General features: G+C 38.6%; 1 protein-coding gene across 1 annotated transcript in view; it reads left to right on the forward strand.

The window, feature by feature from the left end:
* Positions 1-26392, forward strand: part of SLC9C1 (solute carrier family 9 member C1) — a 99496-nt gene that overhangs the window by 56206 nt on the left and 16898 nt on the right. Inside the window, exons 15-23 of the mRNA XM_008146689.3 lie at positions 4771-4966; positions 8476-8661; positions 12093-12242; positions 13645-13696; positions 14984-15132; positions 19178-19297; positions 20800-20898; positions 21656-21829; positions 26197-26328. Coding sequence (XP_008144911.2) covers positions 4771-4966; positions 8476-8661; positions 12093-12242; positions 13645-13696; positions 14984-15132; positions 19178-19297; positions 20800-20898; positions 21656-21829; positions 26197-26328 — 1258 coding nt within the window. The remainder of the gene's footprint in view (positions 1-4770; positions 4967-8475; positions 8662-12092; positions 12243-13644; positions 13697-14983; positions 15133-19177; positions 19298-20799; positions 20899-21655; positions 21830-26196; positions 26329-26392) is intronic.

Below are 26392 nucleotides of genomic sequence, written 5' to 3' on the forward strand. Positions count from 1 at the left end.
CAGCTATTTGGGGTTACTCACAATTGCATATGAATTTTTTTAAATCCTCACCTGAGGATATTTTCACTGATTTTTAGACAGAGTGGGGAGGGGTAAGAGAAAAAAAAATCAGTTGGTTGCTTCCCCTATGTGCTCCAATCTCCCTAAAACCTGGGTATGTGCCCTGACAAGGAATTGAACCCGCAACCTTTTGGTGTATGGGACGACGCTCCCATCAACTGAGCCACACTGACCAGGGATATATACAAATTTTTAAATTAGCTTGTTTATATCTGGGGAAAAATGCCATTGAGATATTCATAGGAGTTTCATGGAATATTTTGTCAGCTTTGGGTAGTATTGCCATCTTAGCAACATTAAGCTTTCCAATTTGTGAATATGGGATGACTTTTCATTTACTAAGATTTCTAATTTCTCTCAGAAATGTCTTACCATTTTCATTGTACAAGTTTTCATTAAATTTATTTTGTTACCTTTTCTTCAATTAAATTTAATCTTAAGTATTTTTTTCCTTTTTTGATGCCTTCATAAATTGATTTTTTTCTTAATTTTATTTTTGGATTATTTATTCCTAGCATATAGAAATACAAATGATTTTTTAAATATATATTTTAAAGATTTCCTTTAATATGTTTTTTTTTTAATTTACTTCAGATAGGAAGGGAGAAGGATAGCAAGGTAGAAACATCAGTGATGAGAATCATTGATCGGCTGCCTCCTGCACACACACACACTGGGGATGGATCCCAAAATCCAGCATTTGCCCTGACCGGGAATCAAACTGTGACTTCCTGGTTCATGGGTCAATGCTCAAGCACTGAACCACACTGGTCAGCTGATTTTTATATATTGATTCTATATCCTGAAGCTTTGCTGAATTCACTTATTAGCTCTCAGTTTGGGGGAATTCTTTGGGATTTTCTGCATATAAGGTCCTGTCATCAATGAATAGAGATAATTTTACTTCTTCCTTTACAACTTGGATGGCTCTTATTTCTTTTCTTCAAGTCAATAGAAGTATCTATTAGGTTAAGTGTCTAATCCACCACACTCAATAAACAACAAAAAGATATATCTGTGCTATAGTTATTTTAAAGCCTTTAATACTAAATTAAGCTACAACTTTCTGAGTAATTATATCTGTTGCTGTAACTTAAAGAAAGGGAAATTTGAAAACTGGAATTGATAGTCAATTTATCCTTTCTCCAAAATGCCATTCATCTCAGTAGGTAATACAGATTCTGGAGTTACATGCTATATTTAGAATCCCCATCTCCATCATTTATTAGCTGAATGAGTTTTTCAGGTCTCAGTTTCCTCCTTTGAAAAATAGGTATAATAATATTTTTGTTATATTCTGGGAGCTAACTGATTTATGTAAAGCATCTGGCATATAGTAGATGCTAAAATATAATATTTGGGTTCTTCTTTGCTTGATGGGACCATTGTAAAGATTATATGGTGTGTGTAGAAGTCCAGGGATTAGCACTGGGTAATCACTTAACAAATGTTAATATTTATTACTAAGTGCTGAGTAACATTCCATTGAAAATTGAGTTCTTTAGCTAATGGGTAAAGTCATAAATATGGGAATATGGAATTTCAAAAGGAGCAACAAACGTGCAAGGAAACAAATAACCATGCAAAAGAACCAGCAGAAATAACAGCAGACTTATATCCCTATGACTTCAGTTACTAGAATTTATTCAATATAGACAGTATTACTGAAACATTAAAATTAATAAGTGATGGACTCAAAAACATGAACAAGTCAATCACCAAAAGAAACTGAACAGAAAAATGGAAAAATACCTATAATTCTTAAAATTAAAAATTCAACTTAAATTATTCAGAATTGAATACAAAATCAACATGATATATCTAATTTGGAGAGATACAGCTAGAGTTGAGCAAATAAGAATAAACAGAAAAATATCAGGACCCTGAGATCTGAAGTGGTAATGCTTGGGTGGACAAATTTGAGGATGCTAAACCCCCCGATTCTCATGAACACTCTGGCCTGACAGAGCGGCTGCCTCTACCTCGCTAGAGGATAATAGCCTCCCAGCACATTCAGACACCGCAAAGACATCACAAGATAAAGCTTGTCTTTGTTTCAAGGTTAGTCTCTACCACCTTTTTTTATTTCCAAGGTAATTACCGAGGACGGATCTCAACACAGCCAGAGGGTAAAATATAGTATCTATTCCAGGATTCTGCAACTTATCAACTGAAGGACTTACAAGACCTGACCAATATCAGAGAACACTAGTAGAACATATAAGGGAATGGATCTTGAGAAGATTGCAACATGAGGTCAGATTATGAAGAGTTTATTGGCATGATGGTCTTATCCATGATGATTTAAGGTTCAACAATGTGATCAATGAGACTTGGAATTGGTATTATTACATGCCTGAGATGGGTTTTGAAGCTTGACGAGACCAAAAACCTACAGCAAATGAGGTGCAGATGATAAAAATTATAGTATTTTACTAGATTAATGATATGGGAATGAAAAACCAACCACATGACCTCTGGAATGACCTGAAGAACTTTTTCCTTCACCAAGGCAACAGTGATAAACTCAATGAGATGTTTTCTGCAGGACATGGCTGACAATAGTTGAAACAACAATAGAATTGGTGCTTCAATTCCTTGTCTCCTGCCATTCCTTGGCAGAATGAATGGCAGAAGACAAATGGCAGCACTTCAATGTCAGGAAAAGGATGGGCATACTTTATTTTGTGAACAGCAAACCAGAGAATGGCTAACAAATAATGTATGTCAAAGGGAAGTACAAACAGTTAACTCACTATTACTTGATTTCTAAAGATAGAGAGCTGGTGGGCAAAGGGATGAGATTATGTACTGCAATGGAAAATCATGATCCCTCCAGACATAAGTCAGTTCTCAGGTCCAGAGCTATTGAGAAAGGATGGCAACAATACCACAAGTATACAGGAGAAATATTCTCTCAATTTTTTTTTTCTCAAATGGACCTTTAGGCACTTTACCAGAGTTACTATGCATTGAGAAAAGGAAAATACCTAGACTTTTGTACTTTGAGGATATGGCATTTAAAATAATACTTATACAAAAAGCTTAAAATCCTATCATAGTCCTCAAATTAAACTGGGAGCTTTTAGGCTACATGATATATAAAGTTTCTGACTCAGTCTGTCTCATAGAAGTCCAGCAGGTCCACTGTGTGGTTATTTTCTGAGTGTATAATTGGGACAAACATACTTAGTATCTAGCCAAACACATTATCTAACTGACATACAGAGCAAGGCTCATTATGGCAGGAAGGACCAGGTCACCAAGTGGAACGCATGGCCAAAATAGTAATAAGAAGCAATATAGCATTCCAGGATTAAGAAATTAACACGAACATTAAAGATTTAAAGGAATTATGAATTAGCCGCATCATATTTTTTCAATTCATCTATGTGGCATAAACAAGTCATTGTAAACAGGCGAAAGGTAACCTCAAGTGCAATGCTTTACCAGATATTATTTTATTGCTGGAAGAAAGCAAAAAAAATTTAAATAAGAATCACTGCCTGAAGGCCTGGAGGGCCCTACCAATTTAATGCCAGGATTATATTTGTGTTCATGTTTTATGTTCTTTTCTTAAATAGAACCTCAAATTGTAAAAGTTTCAGACCCTGTGTAACACAGATTGAACTCTGCGAATAGGGAAGTGATCCAGTACTTTAACCACTTTTCAATCAGTAATTAATTAATCAACAAGAGTTTTAACAATAAAAATGCATTATTATACCATTTGAATAATTAAAAAATAAAATTAAAAATACGTAAAGTAAATCCTCATCCCCAATTCCACCTTCTAGCATACATAGTATGGAAAATATTTTCCACAGCATACACATAACTTCAAATTTTTTTATTAAAATGTCGATCCCAAACTGTTCCACCACACACATCCAGGGATTTGTTCTTGATTTTATGCTTTGACCAAGAAAGATGCTCATAATACATTATTAAGAGAGAAAAAAATCAGGTAACAGGACAGTATGTATGATATCACTCCTTTTGTGTTTATAGACAGTGATTATATAAACAAGAAGATTAGAACAATATTTAAATTGTTAATAGTAGTTATCTCTGAGAATTGGAATTATTGGAAGGTGGAAGGGATTTCCTTTGTGTGTTTTTAAAAATATTTCCAGTTTAAATTGTCCCTGTTTTATAAACAAAAGTATCTCTATTAAAAGTACAGTGAAGCCTGGCGGGGTGGCTCAGTTGGTTGGAACGTAATCCTATACACCAAAAAAAAAAAAAAAAATGCAGTTAGATTGCAGTTGAGGCACATACCTAGATTTCGGGTTTGATCCTGGTCAGGGCATGTATGGGAAGCAACCTATCAATGTTTCTATCCCACATTGATATTTCTCTCTTCTCTTCCTTCCCCTCTCTCTAAAAACAAACAAACAAACAAAAAACACACCAAAAACAACATATAATCAGATGAGGATTTTTAAAAAGAACAGTAAAAATGAGTGAGAGGTGAGGAAGGTGAGAAAGAAAGAGGGACAACCAGCATCAGTCATTTCCCAGAAGAGGACATTAAAAGGACACTATCTGAAGTAGGATGCCAGAAAGAGTTAGCTCCTGATGGCTACCTCCCAGAACTAAGCTGGACTCCTGCAGTTATTGATGATTAGAATAGAGCTGGACATATAATGAAAATAATTCCATGTAATTCTTTTATCAGATAAAACTTCTTCCTTTTCTTTTTTACAGATATTTCTTTCTTAATGTATTCCATAAAATAGTATTTACTGATGAATTTGAATATGTCGGCTACCTTGTGATACTAATGAATACATTCACTATTATAATTTCTTGGATGCCCACAATATATGACATCTATGAGGATGAATTAAGACAATCTAACTACATTTTTGTTGGATTTTACATCCTGGAGTCCCTAGTTAAGGTAATCAAAGTGTGTGTGTGTGTGTGTGTGTGTGTGTGTGTGTGTGTGTGTGTAATATTCAAGAGGGAGATTTCCTAACTTCACTTTTCAACACTAGCTACAGTTTTCTAAAAGAGTGTATAAAATTCTCTTCCACTTCTCAAACAAATAAACTTTAGTTTTTAAAGGTAATTTTACGGTGACTCAATATAACATATTCATACTTTAAAGATTGATTTTTGTATTTGCAAAAATAAATTTTATAATAGTGTGTGTCAAAGGGACCCAAAATGAGTTTCACAGGTATTGGCAATGTTCTTAAACTTAGCAAGGTAGTTGGTTTTATTATTTTTACACTAAATAGATAAATAAATGGATAAATAGATGGATAGATACTCATTTATACAAAATAATATCATAATTTGATTTTTAAATCCAATATAAAGGTAGTTGTCAAATAATGGAAATATACACCCACAAATTGATAACAATATTGTGTCATATGGATCAACAAGTCGTGATATAAAATATTTTAGCCAGAAAGTTTAAATAGAATAAGTATATCTGATATTTGGACAAAATTAATGAGTCTCAAATTTTTAATGGAAAATTAAAATGCTACTGCAGAGTGATACTGTTGGAGAGGGGATAGACTCACAACCCATCACATTACATGTAATAAATTTCAAGTTAGTTGGAATGACCATAGGACATTTCATATTTTTTAAAGCAATTAATGTTAGGGTTAGTTACAGGGTGAGGGTGAGAATGAAGAGTTTCCTAAAATATGTAATATCTTGTACTGTAACATGTACTGTAGTGGAAAGAGCCCAGAACTGGAATTTAGTAAAATGACTCTGGTTTTGGTTTTCTATGACAAACTGTTCACAAGGTCACTGAATTTCTCCCAATTTCAATTTTTTTTTCTTCTATAAAAAGTCAGGGTTGGTCTAAATAATCAATGAAGTTTCCTCTAGCTCTATTATTCTTTGTATTCTGCCACATTGAATCTGTTGTCATAGCAATGAATAGTCATAGGTTTATTCAATCAGGCCCACTTATGACAGCAGCACTGGACTATAGAGACATGGTCAGCCGTCATAGCTGAGAGGATACTCCCAACCCTGTGCAGCCCTGTTCTGGTCTCCTATCTACTTAACACAAAATGTCTTCACTGACCAGTTTTCAAACTTGCCTTCATCTAGCATTTCCTTTAACCTCTTTTCTATTTAATTCAGTTCTCCTCCTTTATACTATGCCTTTTAAAATATCCATTATGTTATTAACAATAATAATAAATGATCACTTATAAAGTACCAGTCATTTTTTATTATAACATTTCAAATCCTTAAATTAACCTTTTAAGACACACACACACACACACACAACACACACACACACACACAAACACACAGTGTCCCAAAAAAATGTATACACACTTTGAATAATTATTAATTCCAATGGGTTAAATATGAAAAGAAAGAAACATCAATTGAGCTATCAGCTGTTAAAGTGTGTAGACATTTTTGGGGACACCCTGTACTAGTATATATACCATGCCAATTTTACAGATGAGGGACCTGAGTCTGATAAGTTGTGTTACTAATCTGGAGTCACATAGCTAATGAATAGTAGAATTGGGATCCAACCCCTCATAGGTATTGTTCTTTTTTTTTTTTAATGTATTTCTTTATTGATTTCAGAGAGGAAGGGAGAAGGAGAGAGAGAGAGAGAAACATCAATGATGAGAGAGAATCATTGATCGGCTGCCTCCTGCACACCCCCTACTAGGAATTGAGCCTGCAACCCAGGCATGTGCCCTTGACCGGAATTGAACCTGGGACCTTTCAGTTTGCAGGTTGACGCTCTATCCACTGAGCCAAGCTGGCTAGGGCAGGTATTGTTCTTTTTAACAAACAATGCTGCCTTAAAAATTTTCCTTCCTGTATTTTCAACATTTTTCCCAAACGCTCTTCAACCTATTAGAGGATTGGCCTTTTGAATCTTTCTCAGAGGAAGGGTAATCTCTTTTCTTCATCTACGAGCATTACCTGAACTTCTAAACATTCTTTGATAAACTTACATTCAACAAACCCCTATTTCTTTGAAGCCCATACCTACCTTCCACACCAGGCTCTTCCTCTCCTGTGGCTATATTCTAGTGACCTGAAGATAACTTCTTCACATTTCGGAATACTTGGAATTTGGATAGTCTTTTCTTTATGCCAATTTTTTCAAGTTCCTGAGAGAATGATCCAACTTATACCTGCTTCAATAAAAAGGAAATGAGAGATCTATGGAGGCTAATTGGTGATGTGGGCAGGACCTCATAAGACCAGGATCTTGTATTCTGCTTTATAGATTCAGACACTGAATTTCCTCAGCCTGGCCAAATGCGAGCAGACTCAAGGAAAATGACTTTACCACCAAACACACAGGAATCTGTTTATAACTAGCATAGCAATTTCTTAATTGGTAATAAAGCATATGCTTTCCTTGGGACATGAGTATGTCTGCCTCCTATACTTCCTTTGAATCATAGTAAGTAGGGGGATAAGGCTGCTAAAAGAAAAAAAAAATCATCAAAATTACAAATCAGTATCTTAAGTATTATAATAAAGGACTACACTGCGGCTATGTGGGGGAAATAGCAACAGGATTTTCTTATTCAGAATAGAAGGGTCAGAAAAGAAAGGTCTTCAAGGGTCGTAGATGCTTGAGTTGAATTTTCAATAATGAATAAGAGCCAACGTAGGGAATGAGTACCACGAGCACACAGCATAATAGACAAGAACAAGGTAAAACTTAGAGGCAACATTGTGACACAAGAGACATCATTCCCAATGACTGGAGCTTAGGGATGGGATGGTCAAGGTAGACATTGGAGAGATGCTAAATTTGTGTAGAGGATATAGTAATTGAGACAGGAGACACAGCCACAAATTAACAGAAAAGGAACTCATAGGCCATGCTATCTCTTCACATCCCTAGCATTTACTACCATCCATAGTCTAATGACTCCTATATTCATGTCTTCAGCTCAGGTTGTATCTAGAGCCTCAGATGATATAGACAATAGCTGACTGGATCTCTCCAGCAAAATACTGTGCCAACATTGCAAACAGCATATTCAAAACAGATATATTTTCTGCAAACCTATTCTTTCTTTAAAATTCCACAGGAAACCCAATGTCCCAGGCTGAAATGCACAATATTTTTGACACCTCCCAGTCTCTTAGATATAGTAGGTTGCAATAAAAGGTGTTTTTTCTAAATAAAGAAGGAATGAATTAATAAGCTATCATAAAGTAGTAGTTATTTTGAATATTTACTCCTTTGGAATAGACTTTGACATTTGAACCATTTAATTTCAAATTGTTATTTTAAAATATGAAGTGCATTAATATTTTAGAGAAGTATAGTCTTAAGGTAGATCAGAGAAAAACATAACTAGTGATGTTCCAGTTATTATAGAAAAATGGTATAGTGAAATCAGAAACAAATAACATAATTCCCTTTTAAATCAACAGATAGCAGCAATGAGGAAGGAATATTTTTTGCATGCCTGGAACCTATTTGAATTCGCTATTACATTAGTTGGCATCATAGATGTAATACTTATTGAGACACAATCAGCTTATAATGTTTTTGATTTGGATGAAATAGTGTTGTTTTTCAAAGTTGTTCGATTTCTTCGTGTACTGCGCATTTTGAAGGTAAAGAACTATTAAATTATGCAATTTCAAATTTCTTCTGATAGTTTTATAAAATTTTAACTGAAACAAGTTGATGAATTATATGACTTCCACTTCTGTTGGGCTGTCTATATTTTAATTTAGATTCCTTTGACAAATTAAGTTTTATAACATAAATATGCAAATTATATTAGAAATTCATTTAGTACATAGAAGTATAGAAATACTCATCATAGATTTTTCTTTGAATAGAGAGTACATGAAAAATTCCATCTCTATATACAAAAGCTTAAGCAACCATCCGACCATTCTACCATCCAACTGGTAGCTATGACGTGCACTGACCACCAGGGGGCAGATGCTCAACACAGGAGCTGCCCAGCTGCAGTGACTTGGCAGTGGAAGTTCTTGGGTAATGCACCCAGAACCAAAGAAGAGGGAGCCCGATTCCAGGGTGCATAACCTGAGAACTGCCCTCTCACAATCCGGAACCCCTCGAGGGATATTGGAGAGCTGGTTTTGGCCTGATCCCTGCAGGCTAGGCCAAGGGACCCCACCTGCCAGAGGGACCCACTCACTATACAGATGCCCTTCAAGCCATGATGCTGCCCCCAGGTGTGGCCAGCCAGGGAGAGACCACGGGATTGGCTCCAGGGCCTGTCTTGCCTGTCTTGCCCAGTCCTGCCCCACCAGCCACCTTCTAATTAATTTCCTTTCAATGTGTAGGAATCCATGCACTGGGGCACTAATCTATACCAATAAAAGGTAATATGCTAATTAGACCAGGTCAACTGGCTGTCTTTCAGACGTCCGACTTCCTTCCAGACAAAGCCATGGTGGTGGGGGCCGAGACAGAGGCAGTTAGGGGCGATCAGGTCGGCAGGGGAGGGCAGTTGGAGATGAGATCAGGCCGGCAGGGGAGAGCAGTTGGGGGTGAGATCAGGCCTGCAGGGGAGGGCAGTTGGGGGCAACTAGGCAGGCAGAGGCAGTTAGGGGCAATCAGGCCAGCAGGGGGGCAAGGTAGTGGTGATCAGGCAGGCGGGCAGGCTGCAGAGAGGTTAGGGGTGATCAGGCAGGCAAGGGGGCAAGGTAGTGTGATCAGGCCAGCAGGGGGGCAAGGTAGGGGCAATCAGGCAGGCAGGCAGGTGAGTGGTTAGGAGCCAGTTGTCCTGGATTGTGAGAGGGATGTCTGACTGCCAGTTTAGGCCCAATCCCCTGAGGGGTCCCAGATTGGAGAGGGTGCAGGCCGGGCTGAGGAACCCCCCTCCATGCACGAATTTTATACATCAGGCCTCTAGCGTTAATATAAGTACTAATTAACCACAGAGTAATGTTTATTATCATAGATGGCTGAAATAAAAGATGGAAATCAATGACAACAATAACAAAAAATAACAATGGAAATCATTCATGGTGTCAAAGCAAACAAAAATCAAGAAACCAAAAAATATACATTTTGTGTTATATAAATTTATAGTATTATAGAATCACAGCATCAAAAATTACTTTTTATTGTCTAATACAGTGGTTCTCAACCTTTCTAATGCTGCGACCCTTTAATACAGTTCCTCATGTTGTGGTGACCCCCAACCATAAAATTATTTTTGTTGCTACTTCATAACTGTAATTTTGCTACTGTTATGAATCGTAATGTAAATATCTGTGTTTTCTGATGGTCTTAGGCTCTACAGCAATGGTTCTCAACCTGTCATGACCCACAGGTTGAGAACTGCTAGCAGGGTCGCTAGACCATCGGAAAACATAGATATTTACATTACAATTCATAACAGTAGCAAAATTACAGTTATGAAGTAGCAACAAAAATAATTTTATGGTTGGGGGTCACCACAACATGAGGAACTGTATTAAAGGGTCGCAGCATTAGAAAGGTTGAGAACCACTGGTCTAATATAACTTTCAATAACAAGTATGATGGGTAGTTATTTTCTGTATGATTATTTCAATTATATAACATTCCCTCTATCACAAAGCATTAGAAATATACATATTTATATATACACAGATATATAAATAAATATATATGCACAGATATTCTCTCCTCTCTCTCTCTCTCTCTCTCTGCCTTTTTCTCTATTCATACACAAACAAGACACATCCTATATAATAAAAGCCTAGGTGGTGTCGCAAGATGGCTGCCACAAGACGGCCAGCAGGGGAGGCTCATTGGGGAGGAACAGGCCAGCAGGGGAGGGCAGTTAGGGTCGACCAGGCCTGCAGGGAGGGCAGCTTGGGGCAATCAGGCCAGCAGGGGAGGGCAGTTGGAAGTGACCAGGCCAGCAGGGGAGGGCAGTTGGAAGTGACCAGGCCAGCAGGGGAGGGCAGTTGGGTGCGACCAGGCCTTCAGGGAAGGACAGTTGGGAGTGATCAGGCCAGCAGGGGAGGATAATTGGGGGTGATCAGGCTGGTAGGGGAGGGCAGTTGGGGGCATTAGGCCGGCAGGGGAGCAGTTAGGTGTCAATCAGGTTGACAGGGGAGTGGTTAAGCGTCAATCTGGCTGGCAGGCAGAAGTGGTTAGGGGCAATCAGGCAGGTAGGCAGTTAATTCTTTTTGATAGAAGATACACAAAGCCAACCAAATACTTTAAGTGAAGAAACTTATAATCCACCTAAGGAAAGCTTGTTTATATATCCAAGACATTATTATTAACCTTTATCTTATGTCAAATGGTGGGCCCTTGAAATATGAAGACAAATTAGATATAGTCTCTGCCCCCAGACAGCTCATTGAAGAAGGGTTGGGTAAGTACAAAACAGTAGTATGCACAGAATACTAGTGGGACATAAAGGACTTTCTTTACTAGTTGACACTTGAACTGAATCTTGAAGGATGAGTATGAGCTCTCTGAGGATTAATGGCAGGTGGTTGGAGGGCAGAGTATGAAGATTATGGAGCACAGCCAGGAAAACGGAGCAGCTAACTCTGTTGAAGTAGAGGACTGCACAATGGTGACAGATAACCTGGAGACTTACACCCTCAGCAACGAAACAGTGAGAAGTTAATGGTGGGGTCCAAGAGGGAGTATAGTTGTGGTATGTTCTAACCCAAATGAACCATGTAGTAAAAAGTTTAGCAGAAGATTTATCAGTGGCAGTATTTTCTAGACAGTCATTTTCTACTAAGCCCATAAATGATTGATTGCATTGTTTTCCAAGAATTTAAACCAGTTGAAAATAGCATACAATTTTCTATAAGGAAAATAAGTAATGAACAACACCATCATTTTATACACGTGGCCAGCATTATTAGTTACAGGGAAATAGCTCTACCCATGAAGTTATAAAGGTATCACGAATACAATAACAAGAGCCTTGACAAGTTACTATCATTACTGTTAAGAACATGTCATTTTAAAATATTATCTATTTTAGCTAAACAAATATATCAACTAAAATTTTTACAATTTATATTAAATAGTAGCCCTCCTTTTTCAGCTCATAACTCCAAAGCTGCTGCAATTTATAGATAAGAGGATGAGTCATCAGCTGTCCTATAAATATGCTATCCTAAAAGGATACGTCCAAGGTGAAGCAGACATAATGACTATAATTGATCAGATTGCAAGTTCTAAGCAGGTTAAACAGGTGAGAAAAACTAAATACTAAGAAAAGGGTTTATTTTCCCTACCCCTCAGTTGCTCTCACCCCCTCATGTTCTCTGTCTATATATGTAAATGTGTTCTTGGGTCCCTGGTTTGCTAGGTAATTTTTGTAAAAACTTAAACTAGTGTACATTTAATTACTGAAAAAGCATTCTTACTAAAATGTCTGAGCCATATTATCAAGTTAGAAAGCTCTTGGAACATATCTTGCTGTCCTCGTAGAGGCAATCATGACCCCCGTGTGCAGTGGTCCATTCCCTCCCAATGCAAGTTCCGGGATAGAGCAGGCTACAGATACTTTAAATAGGAAACACTGGAGGATGAGGAGTGGCGGCAGCGTTGAGGAAATAAAGTGTCTATGTAAGTCACAAAGGTTCCTTCTGTTTCTCTCTATCCCCTATTTTCCCACGGTACATAGTAAAAGAAGTAAAGGATGGGGATCTGGCAAATGGAAAGAAGTAACAATAAGTTATCTAAAGGGAAACTGTCTTGTTCCCTCCTTATGCAGAGGAGAAAAATGAAGCCAAGAGAGGTTATGCCCCCCAAACACATAAACAGCAAAGAGAATTCTAGGGCCTAAGTTCTAGTTTTTATATTTTATTTTTCTCGATTGAGATAGAGTCACACTGACAGGGGCACCGAAGTTTATCAGCTACATCAGAAATTAAATATTTACCTCTTGAGGCAATTTAGAACATTTGAATGCTATGTGTTATATGCCAAAACTTTGTACTTGAGAAAATTAAATATTAAAAACTATTAGTAGAACACAAAAAGCAGTATCTTTCCTCCCTTCACCACCTATCACTTTAAAACTATTTCCCTAAACGTTGTTTCTTTTCCTAACCACTCATAATTAGCACTACGATTTGACAGTAGACAGTAGAAAATACAAAAGGACTTGTCTCTCTAAGGTGCTGTCCACTTTTAATCCTCATTTTTTGCTCTCACACAGCTTGGCCAAATGTGGTACATAGAGATGGCTTTCAACCTTAAGTGAGTGAGTTAGAAAGTTAACTCACTTAAGGTTGAAAGCCATCTCTATGTACCACATTTGGAGGCTGTCATAAAGTTGAATGGAAAGTGCCTATCATGCCCACACTTTTCTGAATCAGTAGGATCCTAAAACAAGTTACTTTAAAGAAAAATATATGACTCACCTTCAGGCTTCTCAAAACCAACCTTGATGATGCCACTTCCTATCCTCTCCATCACCCTTGCTGGAGCAAAATAGAATCCAGTGCACAAAATTTAAGTCCAATCCCTGAAAAGCTTTACATATTTTCCTCTAGTTATTAATTTAGGTTAAAAATCTATCAGTTGCAAATGTTAAGACATGTTGTTATAGTTTGTTTTCCAATGGGGATGTTTATTTTGTTTCATAGGTATTATTAAAGAGGGTAACGAAGAATACGGTGCATGCTCTGAAAGAGCTAGGTAGGTAACTCTCACCTAAGGATTCATGATCATCTCTTATCATCGCTACTTCAGAGAGGCAATGGTTTTGATAAGTAAATTGATCTTTGAGGGAACCTATTTACTACTAATAATAAAGTGGATAACCTCAACAATATGATCACATTTTTGGCTGGACCAAATAGTATATTATCTCTCCAAACTTGTTCTCTCTGCCTTATGCCACAATGCAGGCCTTTTAAGTTCTGTTTAAAGAAAACACATCTGTATGGAATGATTACACATATTATTATCACCTTATAAATTCTGTTTGCTTGTTTTTCTCTCAAACCAGACATGTGCATACCTTCCTGAACAGTCAAAGGAAAGAAGTTATTTTTATCTCCCACTTGCCACAGAGCTGCCATCTGAGGATTTGGGCTTTAGAAATAATTAAAATCAGAACAGAGCTTCACAGACCTCTGTTGTGGCTTCTGGGGGGCTCAGCGCCCAAACATGACAACAACCTATTCTCTGAATCATGCCAGGTCATACTCTTACTGCTGAACAAATCCCAGGAGTAAGACAGACACACTCCTATAGCGTAATATTGCTGTGTAAGGAGAAGGGATTTGGGTACCAGATGGTAGGTAGCAAAGGGACGCAGCAAGCCTGGGAATGAGGCCATGCTTGAGAGAACTTACATGGCAGATACTTGTCAAGCCATACAAGAAGTCATGACCAAGGAAAAGCCTAAATGTACAGTCTAGGAGGGTGAAATTCTCATGGGCATCTGGGAATCCAGACTAGACAGGCAGAGAGTGTAGATGGATGAGACACGTGAGTGGAAAATGACCCAGGCTGAGTGAAAAGACTTAATGCACAGACACGTGAGTGGAAAATGACCCAGGCTGAGTGAAAAGACTTAATGCACAGACACGTGAGTGGAAAATGACCCAGGCTGAGTGAAAAGACTTAATCAAAAGCCATATCTAAGGCCCCAGTCTGTAGTCAACAGAATAGAAAAGTTAAGTCATGAACTTCAGACCTAGAGCTTATAAGAGCCTTTCAAGTGTCCAGTGCAGGTATATTGATAGAATTGTTAGTCCTGAGACTGGAGCGGTCTGTCCTTCTTCATAGCACAAGAATGAGCTGAAGACAAGAAAATGGCAGGCAGAGCTCTGCAACTACTGCTGAATAGTGGTTGATTGCAGAGGCCTCCTTAGGAAGAGAGACTTCTTCCTATATTGCGGATTGTATTCCATGTATTTACAGCAGAAATATTAGTTTCTAGTCCAAATGAAACATTTAATTTTTGTTATATTTCAGGCTACTTAGAGTATGATCATCCAGAAATTGCTGTCACTATGAAAACAAAGGAGGAGATTAACGTCATGCTCAGTTTGGCTAGAGAAATTGTTAGGGTTTTCAGGTTAAAAGGAATTCTTCATAAAATTGAAGCTAGTGAAATTAACAAGGTAAGAAAGAATATCTTCAGGCAACTATACTTATTTGATATATAGTCATTTATGATCTTCAAACCTACTTTTGGCCCTTTCCATTATAGGTCATCCTGAGATATGAATATCTAACAAAATAGTTCTCTAGAACAAAGCACACACCATAGAGAGTTTTCTTCCTGCAGCTCCAGTGGTCAATTTCTCTTTCCTCTCTTGCCATAGTAATGGATCACTTCTTTCTATGATTGGACACTTCCCTAACATCATATATAAAAATCTCTTACAAATTAATAAGAATAAGACAGAAACCCATATTTTAAAAAATGCAAAAAAGATTTGAATAGGCATTTCACAACAGAAGGTATTCAAACAACCAATAAACAGAACAAAAGTTGCCAAATACCATTTCATAAGCTTAATACAAATGAAAACTAAAATTAATGACCAATACATAACTATCAGAATTCTTAAATTTTTTAAAAAAATTTTGTGTAAATTTTTTACACAAAATCAAGTGTAGGCAAATAATGGAACAACTGGAACATTAGAGTGGGAGTATAACTAGATGCAATCACTTTAGGAAATTGTTTGGCAAAATCTACTAAATTTGACCATATATCTTATGACACAGCAATTAGATGATATAACTATATATTCAACAGAAATATGTACACATGTATAGCAAACACTCATAGAAGTATTACAAAGCCCCAAACTGGAGCACCTAAAGTATTAATCAATAGTAGACAAAGCTGCAATATAATAATCCTAATATATAAAAACCCAGGGTCCGTAACATCCAAAACGGCCAAAGGTTCAACCTACCAGAAGTCAGTGCTAGTTTGCCATGGTGACCCAGCACTGACTGCCACCACTGCAGGCGCCCCGACTCAGCACTGACTGCCAAGGGGGCTGCAGATCAGGCCCGAAGAGAGGCCTAGAGTAAGGTGACCAGATTTTAACATTGGTAAAGTGGGATACCATTGACGGGGGGGAGGAGAGAGAGGGGAGTTCTTAATTTAAAATTTGGTCTATCTGGAGCAACAAAAATTTTCATAGAACGCAAAAATAGTATTGTAATATATTTTTTAAAATTTCAACATAAGTACAATTTACAAATATAATAAATAAAAATTATGTATAGTATTGTTTTATTCTTTGGCATATTTCTTACTTGAGTGAATTTTTTTAGTAGATTGCTGTCGTTGTTTAAAAGGTTATGAATTTGCCGTAACGTAAGTCATAAGTGTCACTTTCAGGGCTGACGCTAGACTTTTTGCTGCCACTATAAAATATAAATAATACGAGTACTGTCTGCTAAGTTCAAGAAAATTTATGTATTTATGAAATAAATAAATAAATTACTTACCTAAATTATCTGAATAGCTGATTTGTAATGACATCACTTGTTTAACTAGCTTACTAGCACACAGTACGATGTGTATCGTCTGAGAGACAGTTACAAAATGTTTTCGTCGTTGCCAATCCCCAAAAATGCCATTGTTCATTAAGTCCAAACAATGGTGGTCGAATTCTAACAACTGATCAACAATGCGAACTTTGATAAGCAGTTCTCGATAATCAGTTCTCAAGAATTATTTGTTATTATTAAAGTTTAACATTATAAAATTAACAAAAATAATATAAAACTCATATCCTGGCTAAATAGCCACATGGCTGCCGAAATCCGTATATTCCCTTCCCGTTCTCCCACCGTTCCCTAGCTTGTCGTGCATTCTTTCCAAAAGTCGGGACTTTTTTAAAACGCCGCAGGACACGGGACAAATTATTAAAAATCAGGACTGTCCCACCAAAAGCGGGACGTCTGGTCACCTTAGCCTAGAGAGAAAATCAGGGTCTGATCCGTAGCATCCTTGGCAGCTGTTGATCAGCCATTGCCTCTCTCTTTCACCCGGGACCTGGACAGCAGCCGAGCCTCTCTTTCTCTTGGCCTCTGCTGAGGCTGCTGATCAGCCCTGCCTCTCTGATCAGACCTGTTGATAGGCCTGGAGACGCTGACTGGCATAGAAACTGATCAATCAGAACCAAATCTGGGTGAAGTGTGAGGAGCCAATAGTTGCCTAGGAGGCAGAGCTTTTGATGCTGACTGGCATAGAAACCAACCAATCAGAACCAAATCTGGGTGAAGTGAGAGGAGCCAATGGCTGCCTGGGAGGCGGAGCTTTTGATGCTGACTGGCATAGAAACTGACCAATCAGAACCAAATCTGGGTGAAGTGCAAGGAGCCAATGGCTGCCTAGGAGGCAGAGCTTTTGATGCTGACTGCATAGAAACCAAACAATCACAACTTAATCTGGGTGAACTGTGAAGGCAGAACCTAAGGTAGGAGCTGACGAGGGGTTTTAAGGGCAACAGCTGTTTGGTGTAAGGTGTAAGAAAGTGGTTCAATTTTTTAATTTTGGCAGTGTATATGGCTGGCTATCAGTCCACATATAGGGATTATGTATTTTTGTCTGTCAAGAGCATCTCCTCCTGATGAAAAAGGCTTTTCCCCCCATTTAAGCAATCCTATCCTAGATAATCTATCTATTCTACTAAAAGGGTAATATGCTAATTAGACTGGGTCGACTGGCCATCTTCCAGACGTCTGACTTCTTTCCAGACAAAGCCATCGTGGTGGGGGCCGAGGCAGAGGCCATTAGGGGCAATCAGGCCAGCAGGGGAGGGCAGTTGGGGGCAAGATCAGGCCGGCAGGGGAGGGCAGTTAGGGGCGATCAGGCAGGCAGAGGCAGTTCAGGGTGATTAGGCTGGCAGGAGAGGGCTGTTGGGGGGCAAGATCAGGCCTGCAGGGGAAAGCAGTTGAGGGCAACCAGGTTGGCAGGGGAGGGCAGTTGGGAGCAACCAGGCTGACAGGGGAGGGCAGTTGGGAGAGAGATCAGGCCAGCAGGGGAGGGCAGTTAGTGGTGATCAGGCAGGCAGAGACAGTTAGGGGTGATCAGGCTGGCAGGGGAGGGCTGTTGGGTGGCAAGATCAGGCCTGCAGCGGAGGGCAGTTGGGGGCAACCAGGTCAGCAGGGGAGGGTTGTTGGGGGCAAGATCAGGATGGCAGGGGAGGGCAGTTGGGGGCAAGATCAGGACAGCAGGGGAGGGCAGTTAGTGGTGATCAGGCATGCAGAGGCAGTTGGGGGCGAGATCAGGCCGGCAGGGGAGAGCAGTTGGGGGTAAGATCAGGTTGTCAGGGGAGGGCAGTTAGGGGTAATCAGGCAGGCAGGCAGAGGCAGTTAGGGGCAATCAGGCAGGCATGTAGAGAGGTTAGGGGTGATCAGGCAGGCAGGTAGGTGAGTTGGTAGGAGCCAGCAGTCCCAGAGTGCAAAAGGTATGTCCGACCGCCAGTTTAAGTCCTATCTCACAGGGATCAGACTAAACTGGCTGTTGGACATCCCTGAAGGGCTCCCCAATTGGAGAGGGTGCAGGCTGGGCCAAGGGAATCCACCCACCCATGCACAAATTTCATGCACCAGGCCACTAGTACAACATAATCATATACAACAATGAAAATAACACGAGTGCATTTTTGCTCCCTGCAACATTGTAGATGGATCTCAGAAAAATAATGTTGAGCAAATGAAAACAGAGAAAAACAGATACATACTCTTTGATTATATGCAAATAAAGCTGAAACCCAGAAAAAGTTAGATTTGGGTGATAGAAGAATGACTATTTTTGGATTTGAGCAATGACAAGTAGATAACATAGGAAGGATTTTAAGATACAAAAAATGTTTTATTTCTTAATCTGGATGCTGGCTACCCAGATGTTTTCACATTGTAAATGTTCTTTGAGTGAACTTTTATGGTCTGTTCATTTTTGGTCTATCTGCTACACTTTAGTAAAAAGGTTTACTTTTAAAAGTAAACCTATGACTTTAGAATATGATAGCAGAAAAATGCTATAAGAAGAGAGAGGTTGGAAGTTTCCATGGAAAAACCAAAGTCTCAGAAAAGTGAAAAAAAAAAGAAAGAAAGTGCAAAGCCATAATTGTATTAAACATTCTGTGAACACTAGTTTTGTTCATCTTCTTTCTTAATTTTTTTTTATTTTAGTTAATAATGAACAAAAAAAGAGAATTACTTGATTTTCAACCTATTGTCAAGTCACTTACTCTTACTGAAGCACTACACCATATTCCATGGTTAGAAAAAGACCATATAAGCTTTATTCAGGTAATATTTTTATTTCCTACTAATGTCTTCTTTAATGAGATATCATCTTTAATGTACCAACAAATGATCTTTTAAAAAATAATGAGTTAACCATGATATTCTCCAGGTTAAAATTCTTTGTGTGTGTGTGTGTGTGTGTGTGTGTGTGTGTGTGTTTGTGTTTGTGTGTGTGTGTGTGTGTGTGTGTGTGTGTGTGTGTGTGTGTGTGTGTGTGTGTGTGTGTTAATCCTCACCTGAGGATATTTTTCCATTGATTTTTAGGGGAAGTGGAAGAGAGAGGGAAACATCCATGTGAGAGAAACACACGATTGGTTGCCTCCTGCACGAGCCCAACCAGGTCTTGGGTCAAGGAGGAGACTGCAACCACGGTACGTGATCTTGACTGGAATTGAACCCAGGACCCTTTGGTCTCAAGGCTGATGCTCTATCTACTCAGCCAAACCAACTAGGGCCAGGTTAAAATTCTTTAAATGTCCTTTATTGCCTATATGATAAAATCAAAATCCCTTTGAACAACATGCAAAGTCTTCTACAGACGGCTTCCTGCCTCTCTTTCCATCTTCACCTTCTGTTGCCTATTCATCATATACTCTATATTCCATACTGAACCATTCATGGTGCTTCCAACATTTTTACTGTTTTCTAATTTTATTTATCTGTGGGTGTTACTTACTTTTCTTGAAATGCCTTTTTTCTCACCATTTTTCTTTTCAAACTTTTCCTGATTATTGATTCTCTGAAAACATTCCTGCAGAGGGTACACAGAAAAGTAGCCTTTGGGCTCAAACACACTACCAATAGATCATCCCATGGTCCATCCCCAGTTTGAAGGACCAAAGGTGTTGCCATTGGACTCATTATATACCATTATTATAACATTAAGCATATACATTACAATCATCTTTATATCTCCCTCTTAAACAATATTTTTTAACTCATTCATTTTCTGAATATTCATCCCCTGGCACTTTCCTTATTGAATAGGGGTGCTCAGTAAGTGTTTATGGAATAAACAAATAAATGGGCCTATCTTGTTCTAATAACATTCTTTCTCTACATCTACTTGGTGCCAAAAGACCAGTTATATTTGTCCACCTGATTAAAATATTTAGAATAAATACATTTTTATTCATCTGATGTTTAAGAGCATAAGTATGTATGAAACATATTTGCCATTAGCCTGCATCTATTATTACTTTTCATCCAGACAAAATATTTTCATTCTTCCATTACATTCTTATCACTAGGTTATATTATTTCTTCTTAACCCATGTATAAATACCCCTTCTAACATTACATATACTTATGAATATTCACCTTCTCCACTTTGCTATTCATAATTTCTATTTTCTCTTACAAATTTATTACTAATGCAATGCCTCAGATCTTATTGAGTTATATTTACTTTAAAATTGTAAAAACAATATTAAAGTGTAAACTTCAACATCCCCAACCACTGCTAAAATATTGTTTATAGCATGTATTTGGTGATTATATTCTAGGAAAAAGCCAAACTTATAACATTTGATTGTGGAAATACTATATTTGAAGAAGGTGATGAGACTAAAGGAATTTATATAATTATTTCAGGTATGATAAAGGTAAGGAAGAGTTCTTTATAAATGCACTTGTGATCATAAGTTAAAAACTTTATAAAATTGGGATTTTCTACTTTTCTCTGTTAAGGACTGCACCGTTTCTTTTTTAAATTAGCAGCTACCATATGAACAGCAATTTTTCTTATTCAAACACTTTAAGCTACATTTTCCCATAGATAACAAAAAAATTAAAAGAATAATATTTAAGATAGAAAATTATAAACTAGAAGCCCGTTGCACGAAGATTCGTGCAATAGATCTTCCTTCACCTGACTGCTGGCACCAGTTTTCCGCCGGCACCAGTTTTCCTCTGGCACCTGGGACCCAGGCCTGGGCTCTGGCTACCCGCCGATCGGAGCGCCTCCCGCTGGCCCCATCAGCCACCCCGAGTCCCGCCACCCGCGCCTTCCACCGGCCCAATCGTGGGCATAGCGGAGTGATGGTTAATTTGCATATTACCCTTTTATTATGTAGGATTGTTATGCATCTTACATTTGTCTGAGTTGGGCATTAAGCCATTTAAGGCAGGTATAGGTTGACTAAGTAGGGGGAATCAGAAAGTTTGAAGTATTTAAGAATGCTTTGTTTCTAAGTCATTACTAATTTAATAAATATGCTTAAAAATACAAGTAATAAATATTTTCAAAATAATATACACATATTAAAATTATTAAAACCAACAGTAAAGAAAGCCATAAATTAGATAGTTTTGGTATATTATCTGGCATACATATTTTTCTCTTTTTTTGTTCCTGAACAGCTTCAAAGATCAAAATCAGGTTTTATGGCTGACCAAATACTCTCTGAATCAGAGGAAAAAGATCATCAGATAATTTTCACAGACTATGTGATCAGTGGGGAAACAATAGGAGAGCTGAACCTTTTAACTAATGAACCCATGAAATATTCTGCCATCTGCAAAACTGTGGTGGAGGTCAGAAAACGTCACCTATGTCTTACTGTTGTATCTTGTTACATATCTAGTATCAAATTTAAGATTACCTTTGTACTTAGTATATGCTTACAATCTAGTGGGAATTTTTAAAAAATGGCTAAGAAACGGAAATTGTTAACATAATTGTAATTACCCAGTATAGCGTCCTGACAAAATGTCTTGAAAAAGTTAACCTACAATGCCCTGGCCAGTGTTGCTCTGTGGTTAGAGTGTCCACCTATGCACAGAAGGATTGTGCGTTCAATTCCTGGTCAAGGGCAAGTACCTGGATTGCGTGTTGGCTCCTGACCCCTGGTCGGGGTGCATGCAGGAGGCAACTGGTCAGATGTCTCTGTCTCTATCTCTTTCTTTGTCTCTCCTCCCCCCAACTTTCTGAAAAGCAATGGAAAAAATGTCCTCACATGAGGATCAACAAAACAAAACAAAAAAAGTTAACATACAATATTGAAAGAAGAATTTAATCAGAAAACCCAATCATATGAGATCTCCGATGAGGAAATTAGGCAGGATGTCTTAACTATGAACACAAAATCTGGAGGGTAAAAAAAGGGGGAAATTCAGACAGCTAGGATCTGTTAATAGAAAAATAGAGTAAAATGAATGGGAGTTTCCCTAGACGAGATTGAGGACAAAAATGCTCAAAGCAACAGAGGCACCCACTGGCCTAATTTGAACAAAGAACAATAACAGCAAACAATTGAACCTTATAAATATATAAAAATCCATAAGTCATAATAACACCAATTTTTTTATTTCCAATAAGGTTTTTGGGATATCAATAAAAAGAAATACACATTTATCCTGCCTTTTCTCTATGAATTCTTCCAAAGTAACAACATCAACAACAACAAAAAAGGATGAAGAAAATTTTTTCTGTAAACAATTCCAGCTAACAAATATAGAATGAGAGAATTAGAATACTCCATCTTGCCATCCCTATGAAATAATGGATCTAAGCTTCAACCATCAATTGGTGTGGAGTATTTTAATGGAAAAATTTATGATGAAAGTACCAGGCTGACACCACCTAAGGACAATCTTAACATAATTAAAAGTGGGACAACTTAGTATCATGTACCTCATGATATGATGTAGTAGAAGTACTGGTACCATCCACAAAGTCTTCTTATACAAGAAAAGACAAAACCCGAAGCCTCTAGATCTACCCGGTTTACAGAAAATGCAGGATGGGGAGAAACAAGTTAATTAACACCAAGAGAAAATAGTTAGATAAATCTAGAATGTGGGAGGCCCTTCAGGCCAAATGACCTAATTGCCCTAAAAGGGGGTGGAGATGAGGAAAAAGGCAAGGGAAAACTTTAAAATGCCTCTATCATTCAGCAGTACATATTAGAATATATACAAGTAGAATTATACAACACTTGGGATTGCATAAAAATACCCTATCCTTCAACTTCTGGCTATAATGAAGCTACTGGTAGTGTACTAGCACACACCAGAAACAACCATAGAACTTTACAAAATAAATGAGGCAAATGTTTTCAGCCAATGGAAAACAGGCAGTGTCCATCTAGAAACCTTGAGAGAAGAGAAAGAAACTCACAAAAATAAGCCCCACATCCACCTTGACCCTCTGCCTAGCACAGTTTCCAACCACAAGCAACAAACAGAAGGTGAGCTGAGAAGGGCAAGATTGGAAATTGTGGCAGCTAACCTGGCAGGAATCTGCAGAGCTGGGCCTACAAGGAGTTGCCTGAGAGGGACTGAGGAGTCTGTGTGATGATTCTCTGTAAGTCACTGTTTGAGGGGTGAGCTGCACATGCACAGGATGAGACAAAACTAAATTTGTTTCCAGTTGTTTGGAATTTGAAGTTGTATCTTGCTACATTGCTAAGTTTGCTATAAATTCTAGTTAGTTTTGGTAGATTCTTTAGGATTTTGGAAATGTAGATATTATGTCATCTACAGAGACAATTTTGGTGTTTTCTTTATAATTCTTATGTCAGTTTATTTTTTTCTAACCCTATTGTACTAGATAAGTGAATAAGAATAAGTTAACCGAAGATGTGTAAGCCCTTTTCTACAATGAAAACTAAAAAATATTTTCTTGGGAATTTATGGAAACTCTAAGTAAATAAAGAGGTAGAACTTCTTCAGAGATTGGAAGCCATAATTTTATTTAAGACTAGAGGCCTGGTGCATGGATTCCTGTACCAGTGGGGTCCCTCAGCCTGGCCTGTGCCCTCTCACAATCCGGAACCCCTTGGAGGGTGTCAGACTGCTGGTTTTGGCCCCATCCTGCGGGGATTTGGCTGAAACCAGCAGTCCGACATCCCCCGAGGGATATAGCAGTACGCAAAGTGGCATGCAGCCAGGGAGGAGCCCACGCCCAGGCAAGGCACCACGCTGCTCCCACTCATCCAGGCCTCACTGCACCTGCTGCCACCACTGCTCAGTAACACTGCCATGAAGGTGGGAGAGGTTCCCGTTTTTGGGAGCTCACTGACCACCAGGGGGCAACTCCTGCATTGAGCGTCTTCCCCCTAGTGGTCAGTGCATGTCATAGTGACCAGCTGACCAATTGTTTGGTAGTTTGGTCATTCAGTCGCTTAGGCTTTTATATATATATAGATATCCATTCTTCCAAAATATATATATAAAACCCTAATATGCAAATAAACTGAATGGTGGAATAACTTAACAACAGAACAACTGAACAACAGGTCACCATGACGTGCGCTGACCACAAGGGGGTGCCTGCGCAACATGGCGGGCATTGGCTGTGGCAGGATGGTAGAGCAGGTGAGCGGGGATGCCAGACCAAGGTAGGGCACTGGTTGCTGTCATTGGGGTGAGCCTCTGGTGGTTACTGAAAATTCTTTGCTCCCATGTGCCACAGTCCTACCCGGTGCTCACACCTGCTGCTGGCGCTGGAGCCACCACTCGCACCCACTTCTGGCACCCAGTGCTGGCCCCAATCGCTCGATGCTGTCAGCGGGTGTGAGTGGTGGCTGCTGGCCCCGATCGCCCCTGAGGGCTTTTCCGCCTCCCCCTGCTCCTGAAGGGTGATCAGGACAGCAGCTGCTTCTCACACCTGCTGACGGCACCAGCCCCTCTCGCACCCACTGCTGGCACTGGCCCCAATTGTTCCTCACTGTCAATGGGTGCGAGAGGGGCTGACACTGTCAGCACATGGGAGCAGTGGTGGCGGGAGCAAGGCTGCCGGAAGACAGGGGACTGGGGCTGTGGCAGAAGGTGCCAGGTAGAGGCACAGAAGATGGGCTGAGACCTAACCCTGTGCCCACTGCAGCCTTGTGGCCAACAGTTCCTTTCAAAGTGCACAATTTCATGCACTGGGCCTCTAGTTGATTTATAGTTTTAATGCAATCTCAGTGAAATCTTACAGTTACATTTTCTTGTGACAATTTCTCACCTCAGAATTTCTCTCAGCCCCACCTCCTGTTTCTCTTGGGTTCCAGATTTAGCCTGTAAGTACTTCTATCAAACCTGTAAATGTTCTATTTAACATAATTTATGTTTCTTTCCACTTGGTTGAGAGCTTTTTTGAGGGCAAGTTGCAAGTTTCATTTGTCTTGATCACTTTAGCATCTAGTACTGTTTCTAAACACACAATGCAGTATACATGTGATGTGTTGTGGAATTGTACATCTGAAACCTGTATAATTTTGGTAATCAGTGTCACCCCAATAAATTCAATAAATGAAAAAAATTTTTAATTAGCATTTAAAAATTTTTTAATTTAATTGGTTCTAGGATTCTTTTCCATTTACTTTCTGTAGCTGTATTTTATACTAGTATGTCCATTGATTCCACCTGACACATTCCCACTTATTCTACCCCAACATACATACACTCACACATATGTACGTGTGTGTGCACACAGTCTTCTTTCTGTCCTTCTTCACATGGCATAGCTTCTCATTTTTATTGGAAGAAAACTTGGCAGCTTGAAAATGAGATGTTCTTCACTTTTACATTCATTTCAGTGTAGCTGGGGAAGTACCACTGGTACTCAGTTCAGCATGGGCCCGGAAGAACCTTTTTAGGGTACTATTGATACAGCCCAGAGAGTGTGGTCCTTTTGCAATGTGTAAATTAACTTAATAGGCCCTCTTTTGCTACTTACCACTGAAAAATAATAAAGAACCTCTCATTGGATCATGTAGTCTTTTAATACTTAGTGCATAACAAGATCACACAAATATTTACGAATATAAACATTTTATTAGGTTTCCAGGCAGTAACATGAATCTTATATAATTTAAATTTTTAGCTTTAATATTATAGGTAAATAAGTAAAGCTTATTTCCTTAAACTATAGGTGAACAGAATAAAATATTAAATTTATATCTTGCTTTTTCCAGACATGTTTTATTCCCAAAAGTCACTTGTACGATGCTTTTGAAAAATTGTATCCTAACATTGAATATAAAATGTGGCTAAAACTTGGACTTTCTATTACTGCCCAAAAAATCAGGGAACATTTATCCTATGAGGTAAGAGGTGCTTATGTAAATATATCCTTTTCTCTGAGTGAAATTGCATTCAAGTACTGTTAGA

Source organism: Eptesicus fuscus, chromosome 3 (assembly GCF_027574615.1).
Source record: "Eptesicus fuscus isolate TK198812 chromosome 3, DD_ASM_mEF_20220401, whole genome shotgun sequence".
NCBI classification, from domain to species: Eukaryota; Metazoa; Chordata; class Mammalia; order Chiroptera; family Vespertilionidae; genus Eptesicus; species Eptesicus fuscus.